General features: G+C 34.1%; 1 protein-coding gene across 1 annotated transcript in view; it reads left to right on the top strand.

Annotated features, from left to right (window-relative positions):
• The window catches only part of DMD (dystrophin), a 2,251,544-nt gene that overhangs the window by 830,943 nt on the left and 1,407,153 nt on the right, over positions 1-13,448 (top strand). The window contains exon 20 of the mRNA XM_049704774.1: positions 10,914-11,155. Coding sequence (XP_049560731.1) covers positions 10,914-11,155 — 242 coding nt within the window. The remainder of the gene's footprint in view (positions 1-10,913; positions 11,156-13,448) is intronic.

Here is a 13,448-nt window from a genome sequence, read left to right as displayed (position 1 = left end):
TGATGAGTTTGACAACGGCATATTCATGTTAAATAAAATTATATGATCTAAAAAATTATCCTTAAACTATTATATAATTTCCCCCTAGGAACTGCATTATCACTTTTTCATTTTTATAAAGTGATGTAAAATCTATACTTTTAAATAATCTCTACTTTTAAATGGTCTCATTTCATAATCAAATATCAAGTATACCTTAACTCAGATTATCTGATAGTAGCATAAACTGAATTATTCAAAAAGAAGTTAAAATTTAGAAATGAAGGTAATGATTTTTTGTGATGAAATTACATACAGGGTTAAAATGATCATATGATTAGTGATAACATAATTTTCTAGATTATTTCCCTTATAGCTTTAAATTTTGGAAGCATGAAGAAAAATCAGGACATATACTAGGTCTGTAATAAATATTAATTGACTGATTAAATTCTGTTTAGCAAAGCAAAATTAAGGCAGTAATTGAGATAATGACATTGGTAATTTTGGTCAGAAGATAATAATACTTCTGAAGGAAAATTATAATTTCTGTAGAAAGCAAAGCACAGTAAGGGGTAGGGGTGCGATGTGAGACATTCCTCATTGGTTGACTATATTGATCAAATTTTATGCTTCTCATTTGTTATGCTAATAAAGATTTGGTCTAAGTGATATGTGATTAGGTTCAAAATTGGGCTATAACTAGAGCATAGATACTTCTGCTCTGCTCCATTTAATCGAACAATTTACATAATTACTAAAAAGTAGACTCCAAGATTCAAACTTATATTTTGTTCCTTTTTGTTTTGTCTTTCACAGAAGAAATTGCATAGTATTTATTTTATTTGATTGTTTGAGCAAATTGTGAGTTAAGCCAGATGCGCAATATGTGCCTGGAGTACCTCTCCAGGTATATTTCAGAGGGTGCCCCCCAACCCTATATTACAATTGCTCCACCAACATAGAGCCAAAAAATAGAGTTTACTGATGTGGTTCATGAAGTTGAAAGACAGATTGAGGTTTCTCTAAACCAGATTTCCCAACAGTTATCTCAGTAAAGCTCTTAAATTTACAAGTTCAGAATTTCCTTTCTCAAGTGTGGCTGTGGAGTTGTAATAAAACTCATAACCATATAAAACATACACATTCTTGTTCTTCTGTTTGTAGAAAGGAAAATGACAGCTGAATTATGGTACTTCATTTATGACCTCATGTAAATGTCTATTCATTTAACCACATATCTTATCCTTAACAATTAAGATAAAGGCAGATCATTCTTGTACAATGTTATAATGTTATGCAAGTAATACAAATACATATACATTCTATGTATGTTTTCCCATGACAACAACTTTTAACATATATTCATAGTTTAAAAGTATGTATGGAGATGAGCATAAATATAGCTATTATTTATTTTTATATATATATATATATATAAAATTTATTTTTTTTTTGCGGTACGCGGACCTCTCACTGTTGTTGCCTCTCCCGTTGTGGAGCACAGGCTCCGGAAGCGCAGGCTCAGCGGCCATGGCTCACGGGCCCAGCCGCTCCGCGGCATGTGGGATCTTCCCGGACCGGGGCACGAACCCGTGTCCCCTGCATCGGCAGGCGGACTCTCAACCACTGCGCCACCAGGGAAGCCCCTAGCTATTATATTTTAAAGAAAGCATTTCATAAACTGTGTTTTATATATGTATATACACACACACACAAACACACACACAGGAAACTGAATTTTCTACTTAGAATAATTTGCCATAAGATTAGAGCATGTTTTAAAGTATCTAGAATGATTTTGGAACTCTTAATTTTTCCTTCAGAATGAAACTCTAAGACATGCAAAAAAATTCCTCACTGCTTATATTTTACATCAGTTTTGACCACAAATGGTATATCAAACATATTTTCAAATCACTTTTGGCCATTTTTAAATAGCTACTGAAAGCATAAATTTTTAGCACCACTTAAGAAATGCAGAAAACAAAATCTGTTAGTCCTGAAGGCATTTCTTGAATGAATTTAAGAAAGGTGCTGAGAAACAGGGAGTGGAGTAGGGTCTTAAAATGGTTTAAAATGCAGAGGTTACCATGTTGCCAATGTAGGAGAAATGGCTTTCATTCGATGTTGCAAGGTTGTGTTAAAAATCAATTGCATGTCCTGAAAACACTGTTTTTCGTAGCACATTTAGTTTTGCACGGTTACATAGACGTTATGATCAATTAGAAGATAATTTTTGTTTTGGCTGCATTTTATCAAATGCAAAGTGTTATATGAAGAATATTAAAATACAGTTAATATTAAATATACTATAAGTTTTAGTATCAACTAAATTTGAATTTTGCAGTAGAATGATTTATATTTGAATAATATGCAGGGATATTCAGTAAGAGATTATTATTAATTTGTTTGGATTTAAATCAAAAAAGAGATTGCGTAAATTATTTGCATACATTAAAGCTATACATGAACATTTTTCTTATAGGTGTCCCAGTTCTTTTAGAAGAATGTAAAGGATCTTCATGATCATAATAGACTAAATTGGGAGGCTACAGTGCTACTAACAGAGAGTGTTATCTAAAAAATGTATTTTTGGGACTTTGACATGGAATTTTGGTATAATTTTGACTGATTTATCTCTTTAACTTTTTTTTTTTTTTGCAGTACACGGGCCTTTAACTGTTTTTTTTAACTAACATTAATTTGTTGCTCCTATATCAAAATCAATTGATTGGATAAGTATGGGGAATAGTGTGATAAAGTGTTGGATGGTGGAGAGGTCCTCCTCTTACTGGAGAAATTTTTCACAGGTAGAATCTTTATGAAGCTTATTGTCAGTATATAAGATTAGTATCACAGCCTTAGTCTCAACAAATTATTCACATCCTAGAACTTTAATGAGAGTAAATGGGAGACTAGATAGGGTACCTAGTGATGTACCTATGTTTCTGGTAGCTGTGTTATACTGAGAAGGAGAATTTCCAAAATTTTATTTATTTAGATTTAAAAAATATACAATATAACCTTCTTTAAGATTTATTTTTATATTTAAACACAAAATTACATAAAATAAAATTTTAGAGAATTTTAGTAACTAAATACGGTAAAGAATCTTGCTACTGTATCAATAGTATTGATTATTAATTAATCCGGATTCCTAAGATTTTATTTTACTTTTTTAACTGATCTGCATACTTTAGAGCAAAAGATTTTCATCTTTTGAGTGAGATTATGGGACTTCAGGACAATCTAGAACATTTTAATACCTAAAAATGTGCTTACTTGTTTTTATCTATTTACAATTAGACTTCATTTTTAATTCTTTTTGTAAAATAATGTTCTTGATTCAAATATATAGTCTCCTTATCAGTCAGATATTACAAAAAAAAGCCTGGTTTCAATAAATCGTTTTCCTTTATTAATATTGAAATTACCAAAAATGTTATATCAAAACATTAATTTGATGGGTCCAAGATGGCAGACAAGTCGACTTTTTCCACTACACCTTGAGCCTCAGTATATGCTCACATCAGCAAGCTAAATAACACACTCACAGGTGCTATGACAGTTCCAAAACAATAAGGATTAAAAATTGGGTGGTGGCCCAATTCCTGGAAATCCCTGCCCCTTCCTAAAATAGCTGGAATACTCCTCCCACTCATTAGCCTATGAAATTACCCACTCCTATAAAAACTGACAACCCCATACCCTGGTGCATTTCTCACCATCTGAGATGGCCCACACTCTGTCTGTGGAGTATGTTTCTCCTAAGTCCACTCTCACCTTCTGAGGTGGCCCACACTCTGTCTGTGGAGGGTGTTTCTCTCTAAATAAATCCACTTCTTACCTATCACAGACAAACAAACAAACATTCATTTGAAAACATATAAGCATAGCTCAGTTTCCCCTTTCTTAAGCTATAAAATGGTTTCACCACAATTTCCAGAGGAGATACTATAATTATCTAATAGGGTTCGTGATGTTTTCTACATTAAATTGTGCTTCACTTTGAATTTCTAATTGTAGTTTTCTGTGTGTTAATTAAGAGCCTGAAGACAATCACATTAAGGAAATGTTTAAATAATAGTAGTAATTATTAGTATATCAGGCTAAAAGAACGTTTCAAAACCATCATCCGATGAGTGTTATAGTGTTTAAGGTGATACCTAATAGTAATTCTGCTAAGGATTGTAATTAAATAGCACAGACTGATAACACAGACAAGTGCTCCTTTTATCTATAACATTAAGTATGGAACTGTAACTTAATATTTTGGTTTAAAGTTCATTAAGTACTTTACATGAATGGTGTTATTTGAATTTCGACAGAACTTTGTCAGATGGGTAAGGGCAGGGATTGGGGTCAGTTTGGCTCACCTCAGAGGCAAACCTCCCATTATCTTTTCACATCATTGTGAAGGATTTTCAGTGGCAGTAACTATTCTAATTGTGTATTTTAATGGGAAGAGATTTTGTAGCTGCTCTACATCATTGGGGCATGGAAATGGTACTGTGTGTAGCGGTTCATCCTCTCCACCATGAATGAGTAGCTTTCCATGGTTGTACCCATTTCCTCTTCTGTTACTTTTTCCTGAGTTCTGGGCAGTTTGATTTATGTTTCCTGTTTTTCCATGTGACACTTGAGATAATGGTCTACACAGAGTTCACACTCAATAAATGTTGTTAATTGACAGACACATTTTTCTTCGTTTAATCTCCAAAGGAAAAGACTCTGTTCCCGGTGTGTGTGTATGTGTGTGTGAAGGGAGGAAATTTAAGTGATCACTGTTGTTGTGGAGAATTAGTCACAAAAACAAATAGACATTTCTCCAAAGAAGATATACAGATTGCCAACAAACAGATGAAAGAATGCTCAACATCATTAATCATCAGAGAAATGCAAATCAAAACTACAATGAGATATCATCTCACACCGGTCAGAATGGCCATCATCAAAAAATCTACAAACAATAAATTGCTGGAGAGGGTGTAGAGAAAAGGGAATCCTCTTGCACTGTTGGTGGGAATGTAAATTGATACAGCCACTATGGAGAACAGTATGGAAGTTCTTTAAAAAACTAAAAATAGAACTACCATACGATCCAGCCATCCCATTACTGGGCATATACCCTGAGAAAACCATAATTCAAAAAGAGTCATGTACCAAAATGTTCATTGCAGCTCTATTTACAGCCAGGACATGGAAGCAACCTAAGTGCCCATCAACAGATGAATGGATAAACAATATGTGGCACATATATACAATGGAATATTACTCAGCCATAAAAAGAAACGAAACTGAGTTATTTGTAGTGAGTTGGATGGACCTAGAGTCTCATACAGAGTGAAGTAAGTCAGAAAGAGAAAAACAAATACTGTATGCTAACACATATATATGGAATCTAAAAAAAAAAAAGGTCATGCAGAACCTAGGGGCAAGATGGGAGTAAAGATGCAGACCTACTAGAGAATGGACTTGAGGATACGGGTAGGGGGAAGGGTAAGCTGGGACAAAGTGAGAGAGTGGCATGGACATATATACACTACCAAACGTAAAATAACTAGTGGGAAGCAGCCGCATAGCACAGGGAGATCAGCTCGGTGCTTTGTGACCACCTAGAGGGGTGGGATAGGGAGGGTGGGAGGGAGGGAGATGCAAGAGGGAAGAGATATGGGGATGTATTTATATGTATAACTGCTTTACTTTGTTATAAAGCAGAAACTAACACACCATTGTAAAGCAGTTATACTCTAGTAAAGATGTTAAAAAAAAATGAGTAGGAATCTGACTTTTTGCTCTTACAATTCAATACTGTTTAGAAAGAGAACAAATGAAAAAAGTTATATTCATAAATTTATGTATTCTTATTAGGGATATGAATTTTATGTCAACCTTTTTTTAAAAGCTATTTTTAAAATAAGATGATGTGGCAGTTGTATAAAAGTTAATGTCACCAGAAACACCTCTAGAATTAGCCTATAATACTCAGACCTCATTTTCATGGACTCTAATTAAATTTCTGTCATATTTTAAGCTGTTATATTGAATGCCAAATGTATTTGCAATGACCCTCATTTAATATGCAACAAAAATAGGGACTGTTTATTAGCAACTTTATTTTAAGTTTTCATTCCAAATATTCTTCTAATTCAAGAGCTCTGAAAACACAGGTTTCTGCATTATTCTACCCTGACCTTATGGCTAATGCTGAATATACTCGATGAGGAATACTTCACTTTAAGTGGCAGTTTTGAAGTACTTCCATGGAAGGTGGTACACAATTAAAATTATTCTAACAGTCTGTTATGCACTGTACACAAGTAATAAAATTAATGGATGCACTTCAAGTAATGATCCATTTCCTCTGGGTGCGATATATTTATTCATAGACTATTTTGGGGGTTGTTTAGAATATGAGATGTGAATGGATAATGATCCATTATCCCTGAGATTCTAATGTGCTGGTACAAAATGGTTTCCATAAGTATTGTTCATAATGCCTGGTGAGTTAGTGTTTGTATTCTTAAGTAGCTAACAAAAACTTAGAAAAACAGATGCTCAAATGATTGATACTTAAAACTTTGCAGATATTTATACTTACCAACTGTCATGAAACTTAAAATTTTCAGTTAAGAAGCATAATTCTATGAAATACACATAAAACAATTATATATAATAATAAAATTATTCATAGTATTTGCTGGGGAAACACTTAGTACCTTTATTCTGCAAAAGTTTTAAGGGACTTTCTCATAATCTCATTAGTACTGGATAATAGATGGCCAGTTAATTGATGAAGTTGAAGTAATGGCATTTCTAATTTTAGTTTGAGAGACACACATTAAGTAATGGGACATTGGGACAGTGCTGTTGATCCCTCCCCCAAGTATTTTAAAGCAAACTTGAAGCAAGAGAGACTGCATGCGTCTTGTGTTTGGCTTTTCGTGTCTGTGGCTATTGCTCCCCTAATGTTTGTATTCATATGAAGTAAGATATCGATTTGGTGTTGGGTGAGTTCACAAAGTAAAGTGTATTTATTTCATACCTACTCTAAGCTGAGAATTCTATCAGATACTGCCAGTGGAGAGATTTTTCTTAGGGGGGTTTGTAGTTTAGAAAGACAGGTTATACTCTAGTTGAGTAGGAAGCATATTCATATATGAAATAATACAGTATTTCCATACAAATCGTTAATAAATAAAATGTCTGATTTTCTGCAGTCAAAATCATATCTTCACCAGTGACATCTAGAAATTTCTGTTTTTAACTTTCAGCATGGCTATCCTGTGTAACTTTAATTTCAAATGATTACAGATTTATGAGCAATTATTCCAAGATTCCCTAATAAACTTATGGATTCATCACTGATTGATATAATTTCTCTTAAAAGTGTATAAATATACTTTCTATATCCCATATTAGTGCCATATTATATAAAATTACTATCTTTAAAAAGTATTTATTATTTTTCATAAATGACCCTTTTCAGTAATTAAAAAGACTCCCCCTCTCCCTAATTTACCGTTTGAAAGATCTGGTTTCTTTTCCTTGTTTCCTACATGTTCTTTTTCATTTCTTTATATTAACATTGACTAATATTTATTGGTTGCCTAGTATATGTCATGCTTGGTGTAACAATTCATATATGTTAACTAAGAACGCTGATAGGTGACCAATGAGGTCTATTGTATTTTTTTAACTTTTTATTTCATATTGGAGTATAATTGATTAACAATGTTGTGTTAGTTTCAGGTGTACAGCCGAGTGATTCAGTTATACATATACATGTATCTACTCTTTTTCAAATTCTTTTCCCATTTAGGTTATTACAGAATATTGAGCAGAGTTCCCTGTGCTATACAGTAGGTCCTTGTTGGTTATCTATTTTAAATATAGCTATGTGTACATGTCAATTCTCAATCTATGGATAAGAAAAATGAGGCCCAGTGTGATTACCTAACTGAACCCAGTTCACTCATTTAGTAAAGCAGTGGTGGGGGCCAGGGACCAAATTTGAACTCAGGTCTGCCTAAATACCGGAGCTTTTGCTGTGAACTTTTATACCCTTTTGCCTGCTTTTACCATTTATCCTAATAAGGAGATCCTTCTTTTACCTATTATTATATTTTAATTCCCTTTATTCAGTTATAAAAATCAATATGCTCTTAAGTGGAGAGTATGTATATTTCATAGTGGATTTCTACTAAATTCACTTTTCTCATTTATATTAATTCCTTTTGCAGCAGTGTTTAGCATCTGGACATTTTTTGGGCACGACATACTGAACTGATAGTTTTGGGTAATGAACAAGGAGTAATTAAATTCTAGCTCTGGATTTTAATAGGTACCATAGAACTTATTGATACTTCATTATAGTTTGATTTGTATTTTGCTGATTAAATTAACATGCATTATTCTTATTAAAATTAATTTATGATTTTATTTTTCCAATTGCTAAGGGGTTTTCATATGGTTGACCTCAGGGACGGTGAGACAATTTTCTCTGTATTCCCTTATCATTTGGACAAATGCTAAATAAATTCAATCCAGCATTGTTCCATCAGTACTTTTAATTTACTTTAGCATCTCTTGTTTGCCTGTCATGGACTTGGACTACCAGGGACTGACTTCCTTCTTGTAAGTGCCTATTCACATTTAATATATGCTGAAAATATTTCTCTTAAACATCTGGTCATTTAGATCCATGGCACATTTTTGAATCATTTTCTAACATAATTTACAGTTTCTACCCTGTGTACTTTTAAATTGTTCCCTTTCATTTTCCAGCAATAATATCAGCATTTTATTGTAGTATTTTTTCTCAAACTGAGTGCCTATATGACCGGAGATTTGGATTCTTCCCTTATACTTTGTGACAAACATGATCATTTTACAACTATAGTTTCTTAGTGGCATCCCTCAGAACATATTTTAGTATAATTCTTGGTCACTGCTCAAAACCAAATTATCCCAAACAGAATATCCCACAACACATCCAGATGTCTCAATAAAACCAGTCACTTCCTTAGCTGTTAGGGAGGGTATTAGAGGAATATTTAGCTCCTGCAAACCATGGGCTGCCTTTTATAGCTGTATATATAGAAATATACATATATTAACTTTTTGCTCTTCAGTTTTTCAATTAATTTTTTTTTTTTTTCGGTACGCGGGGCCTCTCACTGTTTTGGCCTCTCCCGTTGCGGAGCACAGGCTCCGGACGTGCAGGCTCAGCGGCCATGGCTCACGGGCACAGCCGCTCCGCGCGGCATGTGGGATCTTCCCGGACCTGGGCACGAACCCGTGTCCCCTGCATCGGCAGGCGGACTCTCAACCACTGCGCCACCAGGGAAGCCCTTCAATTAATTTTTTTCAAAAATATATCAGGCAAAGAAGGAGGAAAAAGATCGTTGCCAACGATATTTGTGAAGTTTGTTTTCTCCAATGTCATCCTGGCTAGTGTCAGATTCTGAAATGAGCGAAGTTAGAGTTGTGTTTCAAATGGATTGAGAGATGTGGTTTGGCAGCATGACAGAATTACAACAAAATGAAAATTAGGTATCTGAGCAGAGGAAAGTAAAGGAGAATAAAATTGTTGACTTCAAATCCATGTCTTTTTATTCTTTAAAAAGAGTGAAGTGGGAGGCATGTACAAGTTAGCAGAACCACAGGCCTCACATTTGCTAGAGATGGTCTTCACTTCTTAATAACGTAATAACTTGTCAGTTAACTAAATCACATTACCAGAAAGTTGTGTAAAATGGACATTCATAAAAGAAGATTCTCCTAGACAACTTGGTCTTCACTAAATCATTTTACCCCTAAAATACTTTAACTTAGAGGAAGAATCTTACAGTGAGCTTATGATCCCTTTTGAGATCTGCGAGTATATGTAGGAATAGGAAACATTTGAATATTCATTGTTTCAGAAATATTAGAAAGTTAGTGCTATCATAGCTATGTTTTAACATGCATATCATATTTAATATATTTATATAGTGTAATTTATTAAAGAATTTACTATGTAAACTGTGTGTGTGTGTAAGAACATTACATATTATGAACTTTAGAGAGTTAATAATGCGATATTGCTGTACTTGCATTGGATTGGCATTAGTCATATATCACATTTTGACAAAATTTAAATAAGATGGTATATGTTAAAAGACATAGCATATTCCCTAAAACATACTAGATTTTCCAGAAGGCTGAAGTTGATAATGATATGCTTATGTTTCCATTTTGCCCTCGGTAGATTTTTTCTGCTTTAATATTTCTATCGATGATTTTAAAACTTTCAGATCAACTTCCACATTTGTAAATGACATGTAAATAATTTGAAAACCTTTTTTCTAATTAGAAAGATTATTTTTCCTAATGCTTGTTTCCTTTCTTTGGACTCATGGGCAGTCTGCTTATTTCTGGCTTTCTGTAGCATAAACAGAGAATTATTGATTTTTTATACATACTCACTTTTTTCCTTTTTTAAAAAATCCAAATAATAACATTTCAACTAATTCAAAGGTGTTTTAAAAAACAAAAATGTGTTACTTTTTAGAAGTATAGTTTAATAATATACATGATACTTAACATTTATTTGGAAGTATCCAAAAAGTTATTTGTCTGTAATCTTCCATCCCCACCATCAGAGCTTTGACCATTTTTTTAAATTTAAATATTTTCTACTCTTCTACATCTTATGTATCCTTATTTAGTACTTTGCTATATTCATATTCTTTGATAAGATGCAATTCTAGTAATTTACAGTCAATAATCAGAAATTGTGGTATTTTAACTTCTTTATCAGTAAATAAATGATTTGTTTGAAATTATTCAGATGATGATAGTTTGGAACTTGAGTCAATGTTGGTTTTCAGATAATGTCTTTCAGTCTGTGGCTTCAGTGGATATATTTATTAAATATGTCTTTCTAGAGGGTGTTAATGCTGACAGTATCAAACAAGCCTCAGAACAACTGAACAGCCGGTGGATCGAGTTCTGCCAGTTGCTAAATGAGAGACTTAACTGGCTGGAGTATCAGAACAACATCATCACTTTCTATAATCAGCTACAACAATTGGATCAGATAACAACTACTGCAGAAAACTGGTTGAAAACCCAACCCACTACCACATCAGAGCCAACAGCAATTAAAAGCCAGTTGAAAAATTGTAAGGTAAGACTGTTTCCTCCTATTTGGAGCATGATCAATAGAAATTTCTTGGAAATTTCCAGAAGAATAGCAAATTATTTAATGATGAAATTTCCCTCTTAAGGGTTTAATTAAACACAGTAAAGATCAAAATATAAGCGAAGAAAATGAGTTTAAATAGGTAACATATGGATGCCCGAATCCCCAAAAACTTAGTTACACATAGTTAATTGATTTTGTCAGTTTTCAAAATGGTGAGGCAGTGTTGGAGTATAGGAAGCACACGTATCCTATGGAAAATGGACAGTAATTTGGCACTGTCCAATTCTTATGGCAGCTCAGGTGAATTTCAGAGCAAAACACAGTCATATGTTCAAAATGTGGAATCCACACAAACAGAAGCAGCTGATGTACAGTATAATTGGATATATGAGGAAAATCTTTAAAACTGACAGTCCATTAAATTAGGATACTTCGAGGAAGGTTCCTTTACAAAAATATTTTTTATATGTACTTGGAGTATAGAGGAACCTCAAGGGATAGTACAGTAACCCAGCATCAGTGCTGTTACTATACTTAAGAAGGATCAGGGAGCGAGAAGTTACAGAAACCCAGAAGGAGAGTCAGATGCTCATTGTAAAGGCAGCTTTAAGAGCCAGTCCAAGTACCAACACAGGAGTGGGGCCAGAAAAATAAACACCCTACTTTGCTCTCCTCCCTGCCTCCAGAATCTGAACAGGGGCCCCCATCAACTAAACTTAATCAGAAGGCAGACGACAAGAAGCTTTAATCTATAAATGTCATTCTCCTGGGTCACAGGAGAAGGGTGGGCAGTATATCTGGAGGGGCAAACAAGACACAGCACACACAAAAGGGCCTGAGAAAGACACTAAATGAGTATTCTGCACATGTAAATAAACAAGATATATCAATATAAACAGCTTGAACTTTTTGCATAGTTACTACAAACTGTTACTACGCATAGTTACACTTTTCATGGGAAGTGGGAAATTGATTAGAGGATAGATGAAAAGGTTTCCAGGATGAACCTTAATGGTAAACTGAGATGACTGGGCTTAATTTTAAAAGCAATGAATGGGGGTTAATCTGCATACTTTGAAAACAGTGGTTTAAATAATGGAAGACTGGAGATGGAGAGGCAACAGGGTTGGTTTGGAGGTGGTATTGAATCCAGAAAGTGAGGGGAAATTCAAAGCTATTTTGAAGGGAAAATCAGTTGAAGGATTTGATGATTCTTCTTCAAATATTGGACCTACAGCTTTACTAGGAAGTAAATAAACTCAGGAAATATATTTTTGGATAAAGAATATCGTACAGCAAGGCATTTAGTTTATTAGGCAAATATGCAAGTATAGGTAATTTCTGTTCCCTGTAATTCTAGATACATTTTGCTATTAAAGAATAGAATCCATGACTTTTTTTCCCTGTGAATTAGAGGAATACTCCATCTGTATTATTTCTTGTGATAAAAAATCTGTTGACAGTACCTTAACCTGTTTCTTGAGATTCAGATATAGATATTAATAACATCTACAAAATGCATTCATCCATAAAATACATATTCAGTGTCTCTAATGTGGCCGAGAATGATACTAAGTGTATTAGCTGGTTTGGGCTGCCATAACAAATACCATAGACTGGGTGGCTTAAACAAAAGAAATTTATTTTCTCACAGTTCTGGAGGCTGAAAGTCCAAGATGAAGGTCTGGCAGGTTTCAGCTTCTGGTGAGAACTCTCTTTCTGTCTTGCAGACAGCTGCCTTCTCACCACGTCCTCACCTGGCCTTTCCTTGGCACATGTGCATGGAGGGGAAAAAAAAATCTTTCTCTTTTTCTTGTAAGGCCACCAGTCCTATCAGATAAAGACCCTGCACTTAAGAACTGATTTAACCTTAATTACTATCTAAAAGCCCTATCACCAAATATAGTCACATTGTGGGTTAGAGCTCCAACACATAAATTTTGGGGGACATGATTTGGTACACAGATTCTCACCCTGCCCCCCATTTATGTCCTTGTTACATGCCATGAGCCCCCAAAGTCCAAAAGTCATAACTCATTCTAGCATCAACCCTAAAGCCTAAAGTCCAAAGTCTCTTCATAATTTAAATCAGATAGGGATGAGACTCAAGATATCATTCATTCTGAAATAGAACTTCTTTCCTGCTATAAACCAGTGAAACCAGATCACTTATGTGCTTCCAATATATGATGGTGGGACAGGCATAGGATAGGCATTCACATTCCAAAATGAGAAAAAATAGGGAAGAAAGAAGGGATCCTAATCAAGTCCAAAA

This window comes from Orcinus orca, chromosome X (assembly GCF_937001465.1).
Source record: "Orcinus orca chromosome X, mOrcOrc1.1, whole genome shotgun sequence".
Classification (NCBI taxonomy): Eukaryota; Metazoa; Chordata; class Mammalia; order Artiodactyla; family Delphinidae; genus Orcinus; species Orcinus orca.
This window is presented reverse-complemented; position numbering and strand designations above follow the sequence as displayed.